At 48.6% G+C, this 15,386-nt stretch overlaps 1 protein-coding gene across 9 annotated transcripts in view; it reads left to right on the forward strand.

The window, feature by feature from the left end:
• ERI3 (ERI1 exoribonuclease family member 3) overlaps window positions 1-15,386 on the forward strand; it is a 125,117-nt gene that overhangs the window by 34,098 nt on the left and 75,633 nt on the right. For all 9 annotated transcript variants that reach the window (XM_028123246.2, XM_028123250.1, XM_028123247.1 and 6 more), the window contains 2 exons: window positions 5,384-5,443; window positions 9,766-9,857. In XM_028123246.2, the coding sequence (XP_027979047.1) occupies window positions 5,384-5,443; window positions 9,766-9,857 (152 nt within the window). The remainder of the gene's footprint in view (window positions 1-5,383; window positions 5,444-9,765; window positions 9,858-15,386) is intronic.

Raw genomic sequence — 15,386 nt, forward strand, 5'->3', positions numbered from 1 at the left:
CATCTGCCAAAGCGTGTAGTCTCTCAGCCCCTTTGTTCTTCCCACTAATGATGTTGAGATTCTTGCTCCCTCTGGGATCTATGTTTTTTCCCCCTTGCCCCTGGAAATTACCTATACCACCAGGGGGCGCTAATCTGTTCTTTTTGCCCTTTTTGAAAAAAAATCACCATTTTAATGGTGAAAATCCCCTTCCTTATGGAAAGGGAAGATTTTCCTTAAGCCAGCTAGTTACTTGAGCCTCCACTGGCCTGAAAATGCAGTATCCTCTCGTCCTTCTCTTCTTCCTCTCTGTGTGCAGATTCTCCCCTGGGAGCTCCAGCTGCAGCTAGGCTGCCTGGTGCAGCTGGGCAGACCCAAATTTGGGAAAGGTTACTAGTTCTTTAGGCATGGAACAGTGCTGTTGGAGCTCAGCCCTGGCAGGAGTGGGTTCTTGAGAGTATTGGGAAGAGAGATCTTTTTGAGATCAGGGCTGCTGCTGTTTTTTTGGGGATAAGGGAGGAGGGATTGTGAGACTATGATGAGAGCTGTTTTTCCTTTTTTAGAAAGTTTCACCCCTGGACACACATACATAATTTGGAGGGCAGGAGGCACGGTGGGGTTGGGACCCTTGTCCGGAAGCCTTATCTGAAAGTGAAGATGTGACTGAGCTGTGGCACCGAGGGTGCCATTTCGCCTCAGGCTTCCAGAGGCTCCAATTCTCCCTGACCTGGTCCTGGCCATTTTATCCAGCCTCATATCTCCCTGCTTCATGCCCCCTCACTTCCCTCACCTAAGGTCGCTCCCTCACAGTCTGCCTGTGCACATGAAGCTCCTGCCTGTATGCGGCTCCCACTCTCCTCCCCTGCCCCTACTTGTCCCTCTAGGACTCTTCTCAGGGTCACCTTCTCTGGGGAGCCTTCCCCAAGCCCATGGCTGGTCCCACCACCCAAACCGCTGATCAGATGCATTGTACTTTATTTACTTATGTGTCTCACTAGACCGTGAGTGAGTTCCTTGAGGGCAGAACCTGGATCTGATCCATCTCTGGCCCATCATTAGGGTCTGGTGCCAAGTAAACACTTAACATGTGTTCCTTAAATGAATGAATATTGTCAAAGAGTAGTCAACCACACCTTGCTGCCCGCCGCCCCGCTGCTGCCCCGAAGTAACTGTCCTGCTAACTCGTTCTTTCGAGTAAGTTATATCTTCTTTGGATGACCTCAGATCATCTAAATATTGCTCTGTTTCCATACCAGATGGAGTTGTAATATAGAGAAAGGCATGGACGTGGGATGGGGGCCATCATTGTGGGACCTTGTCCTGTGTGGCAGTGGCTGCCTTTGGGGTAGAGATAGAGATCATCACAGTCAGAGAGAATCTTTCCTTAGTAGGTATGAGGAACAACCCAGCACCTCTGGATTGTGCCTGAGCATCTCCTCTAGTAGGATTTTCTCTTGTGCACAAGAAGTTCTTAAGAACCCTGGCCTGTGATGTGTGCACACATCATGACACATGAGTACACATCTGAGTACATGCTTTTGGAGGGGAGAAACAGGCTCAGTGCTGGGCAGCAAGAAGAGGGATGCTGCCTTGAGTGGGTCTGTAGCCCACATATAGACACTCTTAACTGCTCTGTGTAATGGACATGTTAGTAGCCTTCTTGAGGTCCTTTCTTCGTTCCAGGTGATAGTCTGCCTGGAGACTTGTTTCTGACAGAGATAGGATGGGATAAGTTTCATTCCTTCCCAAGCCCTTTCCCTACCACCTCTAGAATCTGCTCCAACCCGTCAGATCTCTGCATCTAGCAGCTGGGCTACTGCACAGTTCCTGACCATGTGCAGTTTTTTTTGTTGTTGTTGTTGTCATTGTCTTGAAAAAACTAGAAAAAATACCAATTTTGCTAAATGCCAGTAAAGGGCTTTGTCTTGCACCTGTACTTATAAAGAGTGAGATTTATTGGTCTCTTTGTCTGAGGAGAAAGAGTGGGTCTGATTATCAGATTGCACACCAGAGACAAGTGCTTATGTAATCAACAAACTGTCTTGGTGTCAGAATACGATTGTGTTGGAGATAAACTGTGAAAGGAGAAAGCACTGGATGCTGACATGCTATTGGCATTGAGTGTCCTGGGCTGCTTCCTGTAGTTGCTAGTGTTTATGATGAAGCCAGCTCATTCCTGGACAAAGCCCCTGTGTGGGTAGGGGATCTCAGTAACCAGTCATGTTATCAGTCAGGGTCAAAAGCCCCTCGCCTTACGGTTTCTGAGTCTGGAGAAGCGGGAGTTAATCTGTAATCCCTCGGTGAAAGGAGCCACAGAGCACACATTAATTCTTCCTCTCACCTCTCCAGCTTTAAGTGGTTAAGGTCTTTGAGCTCTGTTTAGCCTGTGAGCCCTGGTTCTCAGCTTAATAATACTTGGCTTTCCTCTAGTACCTTTCATTGTGAGGATGTGAAAGCTTTTTACAAATATATATTAACCCAAGTGGGATTGGGTTTAAACTGCAGCATGAAGGATTTAAGTTAAGCCTAAGGTAGAACTTTCCAGTATTTATTTTATTAAATTAGCTCTCTCCTTCATGGCTTCTGGTGTAAGTCTTAGAGATGTCTTCTAGGTTGTCAGTATCAGGTACAGGGACGAATTTCTTAATTTCACACTCTTCATCTAGTGCCTTGGTGGAGCTGATAAGATGTAGTCCATCCTTGGAAGGATTCATACAGGGGAGTGAGGCCTCTCCCTGGAAGGATGCCTCTAGCCGAACCAATAGTTCAAGCCCCCGTGTCTCTGGGGGTTGAGTTCAAGCCCTTTAGGAGCTCAGCTGTAAGCCTTGTCTTGCTGAACCACAGGTGATTTGGGAAGCCTGGAGAGAGAGAGAGCTGGGCCCACTAGGCTCCTCCCAGGCTGATGATTCTAGGATTGCTGACCACTGGACAGGAGTGTGAGAAAGCCCCAGGACCCTGGAGCCCTACCTCCAGGGTGGAAAAGGTGGGCCCTAGTCTGTAGTGAGAGATCGTGCAGAGCAGTGCCCTGGTTTTCCTTTTTAGTGCAGTGACTTTCTCTCTGCACATGAGTGATTTTCCTGGGCCCAGAGCAGGTGCTTGTGGAGTACATAGATGCTGACCTAAGTCCCATCTCCAAGGAGGGAGGTCTCTTGACAAGGGTGCCATTGGTTTCTTCTGTGAGTGAGCCTTTCTGGAAGCCCTTCAGTGTTCATCTCATCTCAGTGACCCTTGGTGTAGGAGTCAAGAGAAGTGGTAGACCTACCCTTGCCCCAGAAAACTCAGACAAGACATGAGACTGGCACACAGATCCCAGAGCTTTTCCAAGAAGTAAGAGTGGCTGTAGGTTTTCCAGGATAGTCCTGACCCTGAGCCCCAGCTCCAAGCTTGGGGATATGGCTTGGCTCTGGAAGAATGAAGCAGGAGAGAAGTGGGGCCAGGAAGGGCAGGGGTGGGTGCATGGGTGCTCGTCAGTCATCTGGGTGTTGCACCTGGAGTCAGCAACAAGCCTACTCTGGACTCTGGCCCCTCTGTGCCTGAGACAAAACACAGGGCAACTGCCTGCTCAGGGTGTGGCTCTGGAAGGTGTACAGGCTTTGTATGCTGGCTGGGCTGGGCATAGAGGGGGCTGCCAAGAAGAATGCTGATTCCAGGAGGGCAGGGATTTCATGTTTTTCCTCACAGCTGGATCCCTAGTTCCTGGAATGGGGCCCAGTACATTGTAGGCTGTCCATGAATAGTTGTTGACTAAATAAAAAGAGGAGTCTTAGCACTCTTAAGATTAAAGCCACTGACCCAGAGCTCTTCCTCACCCCCCAGCCCCACCCCTAGCCCTCAGTGGACCAACTTTTTTTCTCTTTGGCTCAGGCCCTCCCTCTGCTGGGCAGTTCTTTGGTCTCCCAAGCAAGGAAAGGGTGTGGAGGTGCCAGCCGGGTGGGCATGCTGTGGGTTAAAGCCTTGTGAAACAACAGTGTAGTTAATCTTTCTAATTTATTTTCCTTTTAGACCATGGGAAGTCTGTAGGCAGCAGCTGTTACCCAATTAAAATACAGATTAATATAAAAACAGTTTCTGGAATATAAAATAGAGTGGCTGTGTCCTTACACTTCCTTAAAATACCACCTAATAATGACTTGATGAACTACAGAAACCCACCTAGAGGAACTCAGCGTTCTTAAAATGAAAATTTCTTCCCTAAAAGGTGTGTATTACCATTCCATGTAAGTCTCTATGAGAAACTAACCTTCCCTCTTAGAGCCGGCAGTTCCTGTGAGCTGGGTATTTGATATTCATTAAATGTAATTATAGTTTAATTGGAGTTTAATTCCCCCCCCCCAACACTTAAAAAAAATAAGTTCCCCAGCAAGCCTGAGCTGCTGCTCTCTGTAGGAGTAGCCAGGGGCACATTGGGCATGGTGATTTCCAGCTGGGTTCACGTCTGTGGATAGGGGCCTCCTGCCTCAGGTCCCCGAGGCAGTCCTAGTCTGTATTCAAGGGATATTTTCACTTCAAAACAAAGCAAAGCAAAGCAACAAGCTTGTTTGAACCTAGGCCTGACCTGGGTGAGCATAGGCCTGTGAGTCAGAAATTCTCTAGACCAGGTTCCTTTATTAGGCCTTTCTGTCTGAGTTTCCCAATCAGTTAAAGGTGTCTGTTTCTTGGGGTGCCTAGGGCTCAGTCGTTAAGCGTCTGCCTTCAGCTCAGGTCATGATCCTAGGGTCCTGGGATCTAGCCACGTCTGGCTCCCTGCTTAACGGAGAGCCTGCTTCTCCCTCTCCCTCTGCCTGCCACTCTGCCTACTGGTGCTCTCTCTCTCTCTGTCAAATAAATAAATAAAATCTTTAAAAAAAAAAGGTGTCTATTTCTTGCTTGCCTAGTTGGTATTGAGGACCCAGGTATTCAGGGTAAAGAGTGGATGCCTGTGGGGTTCCCCCGGCTCTTCTCTGGTGTTAGATGGGGAAATGCTGGACATCGAGACCCAGACTTGATAACCAAGTGTTGCTGTCCTATGTGAGCATTCCTCAAGGTCTACAGGAACTTCTGTGAAGCTGGGAGGTGAATTTACTTTGGATCATAATTTGTAGGGATTTACTGAGCCTATTGAATACAAGACACATAAAATCTTTTTTTTTTTTTCCTTTTCTTTTCAAAGTGAAAGCTGAAATGGGCATGAAACACACCCTTTGGTCAGCATGTAGATGTGTTTCCCCCTCTTGGGGCAGGATGTTGTGGAGAAAGTTCACCTTATGTCCTGGGACTTCATTCCCAAGGCTTCTGGCAGGTTCTGAGCCAAAAGCATTGCAGGCCAGAGTCTTTTATGGTAGAAGGAGAAAGGAAAGGATCCTGTCTGGCTTTGAGACCCTGTACCCTGCAGTTCCACCTATTGGCTATTTCTCTTTCCTTTCAGCTCACCGGGATTATTCAAGCCATGGTGGATGGTCAGCCGAGCCTGCAGCAAGTGCTGGAGGTAGGTTGAGTGACCTTTAATTCCTGACCTCTGGACCCTTTCCCGCTGCCTTTCTCTCCCTCCCCTCCTGAGAATGTAGCCGTGTAATTTGACTATGATTATGGCTTGATTAGAATAACATTTGCTGTCACATCCGTGACATGCTGTTGAGAGTATTGAACCATTGATCTGTCATCTCCAGCTGTTCCCGTCAGGGTTACTGGCAGGATGTCCAGTGCTGCCCCGAGTTCCACACAGGGCCCCCGCCCCCTCCTGGCCCCCGGCCCTGGGCTGGACAGCGCGGGCAGCCGGTGCTGGGTGGGTCATGGAAGAGGGGGGCCGAGCGTAGGACCGCAGGACTAGCCCTAGGGACTGAAGGTGTTTTTGTTTAGCTTTAGTGTTGGCTGCCTGTGGCATGTGAGCGCTTCATTAACTCACCCAGAACTCCCCATCGATGGCTTTTGTTTGCTGTCGGCTCCTCCAGGAGGTGCGCTGGGCCCGCCTGCCCCACTGCAGCCTGCCACTGGATGCATTGTGCCTGTCAGGGGTGCAGAGGCTGCGCTGGGTAATGATTCCTAATCAGAATAATTACGACAATTGCCTATGTGAGGGAAATCAAATGAAAGGCTTTAGAACCCTTGGCGGAGACCACACTTCTAGGATGTTCTCCTCGGGGAGCTGGAAAAGGTTAAGATGCTGCTTCTTGTGCTCCAGCCTGAGGGAATAAGGAAGGGCCGGGCTTGGCCTCAGCTTGTCTCCCACCCCTTCTGGCCTGGGAGTTTTCACGGAGGGGGAAGGTCCCTTTCCCCCTCCCTCCTCTCTAGGGGGAGGGGAGAAGAGAAGAAGCCTGTGGATCCCATTAGGTACTTTATTATCTTTAAGACCAGTAAACCTAAAGCTCAGCCCCTATCAAAGCACAGGAGGAAGCAGAGGGGGTGGGGGGGGGTAGCAGGGCACGTCTGCGCCGGAGGTAATCAGCCTAGAGGAAGTTGGGTGGTAGCCGGGAGAGGCGGGAAGATCTCTTTATTTAGCCAAGAGGCCCTGTCTCATGGGAGAGAGAAATGCAGACTGAATTCCTGGGCTCCTCAGGATGGAGTCAGGTTTAGGCTCACCCAGTGGCAGGTATGCTCCCTGTCCCTGCGAGTGTACAAGCCTAGGTTCTCTGACTGGTCAAGCTCTGGGTTGGGTCAATGTGAAGGTACCTACACTAGTTTGGGAGATGAGAAGATGAGTTCTGAGGTGTCTCCCAGCCCCACTGACCCTCTTTTTTTGAGGGGAGATTCACTCCTATGATTGAGGGGGCCCCTCAGCATCGACTGCTCCCTGTAAGACCAGACTCAAAGAGAAAGTGGGAACCCCACCCATCCTTTCCTCTGTCCCAGCCAGGGCCTGCCCCCTGAGGGAGGCCAGACAGCAGGCAGCTAGCTATTCCCTGGAATGTCGCTGGCCAGGATCTGAGGAGGAAGATGCCTGCTGTAGGCCAGCACTGAACCAGAGCTATTGAGCTTATGGGATTTTTTTTTTTCCCCTCAGTTGTGCTGGTTGACAGGGAGCGATGGTCTTCAGGAGACTTCCTCTTGCTAACCTCAGGCCACCCTGGAGCAGAATGCTCAGGGGATTCTGAGTCTTATCCATAAAGCTACTTTCTGATACTTGAGGATACTTTGTGGGTAAAGAGGGAAGATTCCTGGCATCAGCCTGAATGGGGAGTCTCTGGCAAGGAGACCAGAATGGGCTGTACTTTGTCTCATTGGCCCTGAGTTGGTCATATAGCTAAAAAGCTGACTTCTTGTCCTAACCAAGGCCCTGAGCAGGTGGCCAGCTAGGTGTTTGCCTGACTCATTTAGTCCAAGTAGGACTCATGCTAGACCTTCAGTAGCTGGGAGGGCCAGCCCAGCTGATTGGGGATTGTCTTGGTGATTCCTCTAACTCTTTATCCACCTAAGTGGAGAAGGGAAGGAAAAGGACAGAAAAAGACAGTGATAGTACAGGACAAATGTATCACCTCTCTGGACAGGCTTACAGTGGAAGGTTCTCACTAAATACCTATTGCATGAGTGAATGGCCTAGGTCCTAAGCTTCCAAGGACCCCTGTGAATATTAAGTGCTTCTCATGGGAAAGATCCTGCTGGGCATTGGCTCCTGACAATCTTGTCTTGCTCTCTTTTCCAAGACCACTTTTTAGGAGTTGGGGCATTGGGGAGCACCCCCCCAGCAGATGGGGCACTTACCTTGGGGATTTAAGGCCAGTGAGCTAGAGCAGGGTTAGATGACATAGGGAGCCCTAGGTTTGCCTTACTCCTTTTCTTATGTAGAGTCTTGGGAAAGGATACATGAATGTGAGTGTGTGCGTGTCCTTCTGTGCAACTGGGCCATAGTGGCTGGGGAGACAAGCCATTCCGCAGTAGAAAGTCCTGAATTTAGCTTGCTGGGGAGACTCTTGGGCTGAGGGGGATTCTCCGGTGTGCAGACTGTGAAAAGGGTCTGCACAGTCTGGCTTAAGGAGCGGTCTGACCTCCTGAGAGGTAGGACTGCTCTAGTCATGGAATGACCTAGGATCCTTGGCCCTACTCAAAGACTGCTTTGGTGTGGACTGGGCCTCCAGGATCTCTGAGATGTCCCAGGGAGCTAGCCTACACCTGCTAGGAGTAATCTTACTTCACAATTTCAGTGGGCTCTCCATTACCTGCTGGAGTCTTCACAGTCTGGCCCACCTAACCCTCAGCGTCATTTCCTGTCCCTCCTTTCTACACACTGGACATCGGTCACACTATCCCCTACTCATGTTTCAGTCAATCAGCAGGTATCTATTGAGAAGACACTGCTGAGTTAGGGATTTAGACAGTGAATAAAACGAAAGTCACTGCCTTCATGGTGCTTATAGTCTGGTGGGGGACGCAGACATTGAGCATGTAATTGCTTCTCAAATATAAAAGGATCATGCCTCTGCCTCTGCCTGGGATATCCTTTGCTCTGCTCCATCCTTTTGGGAAACCCAACCACCAAGTCCCCTAGTTCAGTTGGCGTCTTTGTGAAGCCTTCCTTTCTGACTCCTTTTTCTGTAAAAGATAGAGCTAGTCACTTCCTTCTCTTGGTCCTGTAGCATTCTGGTCACTTCTCCAGGGCTGCATCTATTATATTGTATTATGATGATCTGCCTTTCTCGCCTTCTCAGCCTACTGTCTATTTTGTGGTAGGCACTTAATACATTATTACATTTAATTCTCAAAACAACCCCGTAAGGTTAGTCATCCTACCTCGTTTTATAGATGAAGGAAACTGAAGTTCAGAGAGGTTAAATGACTTTTAAATGACTTCCTATCAGTGACACAGCCAGGATATGGAAGAGCCAAGGTTAGAACCCAGATGTGTTTGACTTTCAATCCTGCATTTCTGGCTACTTTGCGACGTAGCCTTTAAAAGCTAATCCTTCTCTGTGAGTGGCGTGGTGGTCATCTGCTGTACTCTCACCCCATGCCTGGAATCTTCTGAAAAATAGGCAATGCTTCAGGAATGCCTTCTGATAATTCTCTCATTATATACTGATTTTAGTATTTGTACTTCCAGTGTGAGTGCAAATAATAAACCTGATCAAAGGGATGAAGGGAAAGAAAACTTAAAGTATGTTTAGGAGCAGTTTTTGTCCCTGTCTAGGAATTGAGCTCAGCCTTCAAAAGAGTCCACTGAATTTGAATTTGAGTCCTCAACCAGGAGAGGAGAAACATAAAGCCTGGGCCAGTTTATGAGCTTTCAGTGACTGAAGCAGGCAGTGCCACCCCAGGGATCAAGGTGGGGTTCTAGCCCAGCAAGGGAGCTTTTTCTGCTAGACTCACAGTGAAGATTAACTTCATCGTCATTTCGGGAATAACCAAATTCATAAATTTGGTTAATAAACCTTTGGTGGGAGGGTGAGATGAATAAGGGAATGAATGAACCTGTGGATTGGAGTTCCTGCTTGGAGCCTCCTTCCAGCCTGTTCTCATGGCCCAGGGCATCCTGTGTCTGTGCTAGGCTTTGCTTTTGAGGACCGACTTACCAGGATGTGTCCTTATCCCGTCTGGGGTGGGCTGCCAGGCAGTGGGGCAGGGAGGCAGCGGAGGGGCTCCCTCCCCCCACTCATTCGGGTTTGTGGATCTTCCTGCAGGGATCATCCTCCTGGTGCCCCCATAGCCCTGAGCCAAGGCTGAGAGCCCAGAGCGGAGCCATGGCTGGATAAGATTACAGTTTTCTCCTGCTCCGATTACAAGCAGCTTATCTGTGTTTCACTGGTGTGGCTCTTCACAGACTTGGGAAGAAAAAAAAAGAAAGGAAAATCTCATCTGTTCTTGTTGTGTACTTTTCAGAGGGTCGATGAGTGGATGGCGAAAGAAGGCCTCTTAGATCCAAACGTCAAGTCAATTTTTGTCACCTGTGGAGACTGGGACTTGAAAGTCATGTGAGTATGAGAAGCACTGCTTTGCTGGCAGGGCTTGGAAGCTATGGGACCAGGTGTCGCCTTTCGCAGGCTTACATGTCCCAGCCTACAGGGCAGCTGAGTCAGGGAGTCCCTGGATCTTTGGGGCTGCCAAGGTAAAAAGAGGACTGGGAACCCTGCCTTCTGCCTCTGGAGCTGGGAGTAGACCTGTCAAGGACCCTACTGGGACGGCTGTTGTCAGGACCTTCCTGCCTTTGCCAGGTCCCACTGCTCAGGACAGTCCTTCCAGTTGTGGGGCTGCATGTTATTGCCCTGGAAGGAAGGAGTTAAAAGAAGATCCTTTTTTTTTTTTAACAAGTATATAGTGTTTACTACCCTTAATGCTTTAGAAATAGTAATTCGTTTAATAAACCTTGGTACTTTTATTCCTGTTTTATAGATAAGAGAATTAAGGCACAGAGAGGTTAAGTAACTTGCCTAAGACACACAGAGCCAGGATTCAAACCCAGGCAGCCTGGCTCCAGGGTCCTGTCTCTTAACCATTCTGCTGTGCTACCCTTTTATCTGGGGTACAAGGCCCTGATGATTCAACTGCAGGCCCAGTGGTGGGATGAGAGAGGGCTGCTTCTAGGGAGCTGTCCAATTCCCCAGCCTCCTTTGTCCCCACTGCTTTTTCTCCTTTGTCTCTGGGTCCTTCCCTGGGTATGGAAGACAGAACTGGTTCCTTTGCTAGGTTGACACTTTTGCCTCTTGTCTATCCTCATGGATACCTGGCTTCAGACAGCCCCCGGGGAGCTAAAACGGGGTGGAGGTGGTGGGGGCACTGTTTGCTGAGGATTGATAGAATCGATACCTCTGTGTTCTTTGTGACCGAAGGCAGCTGCAAGCATTCTGTGTGTGTGTGTGTGTGTGTGTGTGTGTGCGCGCGCGTGCGTGTACACTTTCGTGCATAGGTGGGGTATTGGTCGGAGGTGAGGAATAGTGGCTCTGGAGTGACATTTCCTACCAAATTAGGCATTATCTTCTCACCAAGGTCCTTTTTTATGCCTTTTGGATGCTGGGTATTGAGGTGAAGTTACGCACTCAGGTGGATGTCAAGCCTGCTACTGGATACCAGCTCCCTAGGTGAGACAGGAGGAACAAGTCCAGATCATATAAACACCCACACATCCCTCAGGTCGTGTACACACACTGACTGCATACTCTAGGTTGCACACAGGACTCCCAGAGCTCCAGAGGATCTCCGTGTTCCCAGATGACACTCATGTGTCAGGGAAATTACAGAGGCTGGATCTGGAAGCAGATATGAATCAGGGGAGGGTTCCACAGAGAAGGTGAGGAGGAAGAAGGCTGTTGCTCTTATTTATGGCATCCTGGGCAGCTCTGAGTACTTGAAGCAGAGAAGGGATTGAGGTGGAAGTACATAGCATAAGAGAAGCTGTTTGGGGTTCAGGCTGATACCCAGTGTCTGTGGCTCGTGTGGCCCAGTCCAGAGGCCCAGTTTCTCCAGATAGCCTCCCAGGACTCCCACTCTTCCAAGTGGATTTCACTCTTTGATGTGTTCATATCCCAGACACCCACATTTCAGAATCTCCTGCATTAACTAGGGAAGGCATGTGCATATGCGTGTATATGAAAACTTCCCTGTGCATACGAGTGGGGGCTCTCTGGCCAGACCTCCTAAGCTGGTTTCTCCATGAGACAAAGAGGGAATTTCAGAGGGTGTTGTCTTTGGGTCTGGCCCATTCTGGCCTATAGCACCAGTTCGGCCCACTGGGCCTGGGACAGATTTTGGTGACTCAGGAGGCTGCTTTGCATCTTCATAAGAACTGATGTAATCAAGAAGAGGGATTGGGTCTATATCCAAACATATAGAAAAAAAAAAAACCAAAAAAGCTTTTTTAAAGATTTATTTTAGAGAGAGAGAGACAGCATGAGCTGGGGGGGGGTGGGGGGTGCAAAGGGAGAGGGAGAGAGAGAATCTCAAGCAGACTCCACACTGAACTTGGAGCCTGAGATGGGGCTCCATCCTGGGACCCTGAGATCATGACCTGAGGCAAAACCAAGAGTTGGATGCTTAGCCAACTGGCACCACCCAGGCACCTTGAAACCAAATTTTAATGAGCATGTACCATATTTCATTCCGTCCTCCTAATTATCTTCCCCGGTAGAAGGTGATAGCTCCCTTTTATAGATGGAAAAAACAAAACAAGACAGAATTTGAAACCAAGACCCAAATTGGTAGACTCCTAGCTAGACAGACTTGAATTCTAAGACCATGTTGCTTCTAAAAGAGATGGGTTGGGCAGACTTTGGTAAGCTGGTTTGGGTTTGCATTGAAAAGACCAGTGAAGATCTGAAAAAGAATATGCAGGAGGGAAGCAGATGTCAGGTAGCAGGGACTGGGGGGAGGAGAGCTTTGTGGCTGCCTTTTAGAAGCAGGAGTCCGCATAACTGCTGGGAAGGCTCTTAATTAAATGTGTAACAAAATAAAAACAGCCAGAGAGGAAACCTAAGTAGTGCTTCGTGACAGTGCACAGCTTATCCGTGTTCCTGGAACCTCTCGTCAGATGGCTCTCATCAGAGCCATCACCTTTTTATGCGCCTGGTAAAGGCTGCTGAGGAGCCTGACAAGGGTGGTGTTAAATTGACATCCGCAACTTGTTAGTATGGGGTTTACTTCTTATTTTGACATCCATTTTCAGATTTAACTAAGTCTAAAGAATTCAGCAAATATTTTCATTTCCCACTCTAGTTTCCCAGAGCCACGGCTCCTTCTCGTTGCTGCCCTTCCCCTCTCTCCCAACACCCACCCCCAGCCAGCTTCCCATCACTTTTGTTGGAGAGGGCCTGATTAGTGAGGCACTGAGAAATGGGAACTGAAGTGGCAGCGGAAATCCCACTGGAGAAAAGAAATCTGCTTGGTCCTGAAAGAATCATTTTGTGTCCATCTTTTGTCAAAGCCAGATGAGTTGATACTCTGTGGGCTTTGATGCTGTAGTCACAGATCCTGCCTAGGTGGGTTTTAATTTAGTGGGCACAGATTTAATTTTCCTTCTCAACTTGTTTAAGAAATGTCATTTGTATGGCTTTGGCCCTTGGTCAGCTTGCCTCCCCTACCTGACCTACCTTTCCTTTGCCTTACCTCGTGGTTCTTGAACCTCTTCATGGCGTTTAGGGTTCTTTTCTCCAATTCTCTCTCTTCTCTGCCTGCCCAGGCAGGGAATGTCTCTATAGAGGGGTTTCATCTTTGACATGGCAGCAGAGATCCTGCTGGAGAAAAGCAGTCTGCTTTATCTGCCAGCTGAACCCCAAGCTTTCACATCCAACTGCCTATTTCTGTATCTCCATCTGGATGCCACAGGCCCCTTAAAGCTCAGGTGTCCTCTTTCTCCCGACACCTGGTCCTCCAGCTTGCTCTCAAGTTGTGACTGGAACCACTGTCTGGTAGTTCTGTCAGAAACCCGAGAACCATCCTTGATTGCTTTTCTCTAGGCACAACCAATTAATTGCCAAATCTTGTTGATTCTTCCTGCCAGAGGTTTCTCAAAATCTTTGTCTTCTTACCATCCCTGCTACGGCTGCCCTAGTTCAGGTCACCAGGTGCTTTTTTTTTTTTAAGATTTATTTATTTATTTGAGAGAGGAAGCAAGAGTGCAAGCGGGGGGAGGGGCAGAGGGAGAAGGAGAGAATCTCAAACAGACTCTCTGCTGAGCCTGGGCCTGACACGGGGCTCTATCCCACGACCCTGAGATCACAACCTGAGCCGAAACCAAGAGTTGGACGCTCAACCAACTGAGCCATCCACGTTCCCCTCAGGTCACCGTATTCTTGGATTACAGAAGTCTTCTAAATCATCTCTCTGACTCCAGTTTTACCCCCCATGACATTCTCCTAACTATAACAAATTATGTCACATGCTTACAAAACACTTTCAAGGCTTCCTCTTGCCCTCAAGGCAAAGTCATGCTGTTTAATGAGGCCTCAAGGCTCTTGCTTACTTCTCGAACCTCATCTTTCAATACTCTCTGTGCACCCCCCACCCCCTAACCCCAGCTGGATGCTCTAGCTGGCCAGTTCCTCATGATACTTCTTAATGTCAATTTCTAGGTGCCTTCCTGTGTGTTTCTGGAGCACATGTACTTATTTATACATGAAATTGTATTGTGTCTGCCTCTACTTGTCGGTCCCTCTCACTAGATTGTGGGCACCATTATAATCTTGGACAATGTTTGGTATGTAGTAGTTGTTCAGTAAATGTTTGTTGAATAAATGACAGCTCAGTAATGGAGTGAGCCTGTGGAATCTGTACTCAGAAAGGACGACAGAGGATCGATGGAAGGTGGATTCAGGGAGAATGGAACAGAAGAGGAAATCTTGGGCCTTTCTGCATCAACCTGAGTGTGAGGGGTTGCAGAACTATGCTGCTAATGCCAGGAAGCTCCTGGATTTTCTCAATGCCAGCACTGGGTGTTGGGTCCTCCCTCCATGGTACTGGGTGAGATGGCCCATAGGCCTGGGCTGTGGAGGAGTTTGGTCCTAGGAGCTGGCTGAAGGGCTCTCTGAGAGATTTGTGCCTTCTAAGACTCAGGGCTGGGATTGCTCTGGAGACATTTATATCAGATAATAAAGATAGCCAGCATCTATCGAGCACTTATTACATACCAGGAGTCTTGCTGTGCTATTTACACATTATCTCACTTAATTCTACCACAATCCTGTGAAATAAATTCTTTTTATAACCTTTTTTTTTTTTTTTAAATAAGTGATGAGGAAACTGGAGTCCAAAGGGGTAATTTGTCAAGGGCACACAACCATTTGTGACAGGGATTTGAACCTAGACATTCTGGCTCTAGAACCTGTGTGTTTAACCATTATGCCATCTGCCCATCTGCTTCTGCCCTTCCTGGCCCATGGCTTTGTGATACGGTGGGAATTCCCTTCCCTCTTGCTTTGGTTTGCACTGAGTGGCAGATGTTCTCTGACACCCTAGGCTGCTGGTACCCGGTCTGGTGTTGGTGGAGGTCTGGACTGTTAGGTTTATTTTGATATGGGGGCATGGTTGGCCAGGAGGTGTGGTGAGGGATGATTTGGGGCTGTCTGAGAGCCTCCTTGATGAGCTACAAATGAATGAGTCCTCAGATCAGTTTTAAGGAAACCACTGCCAGCATCATTTTGGATACCTGTCTCCTGTAGTATGTGGGGGGCTCTCATCATATCACTAAGCTCATGAAAACCTTGCTCCTTGCCCATGGGTGGGCCAGTTGGTCCCAGCTCTGAGCTGCATCACCTCTGATTAGCAGCCTGCTGGGGGAAGGGGCTTGAGTAAGAACTCCCTGGCAGTCCTGACTTGTCTCATTTCCAGATACTTTTATCTGTCACTGCAAGTGCTTGGGCTCCCCTCCTGAACTAATTAAGTTTGCATGTGTTTAGACACATTGCCAAATAGGGCTTAGCAAAGCGGAACTGAGCTACATCTCTTTCCGAGTAGGGAAGGAAGGGTAAATGAATGCTCTTCCATGAGGGCCAGGGAGAAGCGTGGATGACACG

Source organism: Eumetopias jubatus, unplaced genomic scaffold (genome assembly GCF_037043125.1).
Source record: "Eumetopias jubatus isolate StellerSeaLion01/CBP00866 unplaced genomic scaffold, mEumJub1_p1.0 scaffold_4, whole genome shotgun sequence".
Lineage (NCBI taxonomy): Eukaryota > Metazoa > Chordata > Mammalia > Carnivora > Otariidae > Eumetopias > Eumetopias jubatus.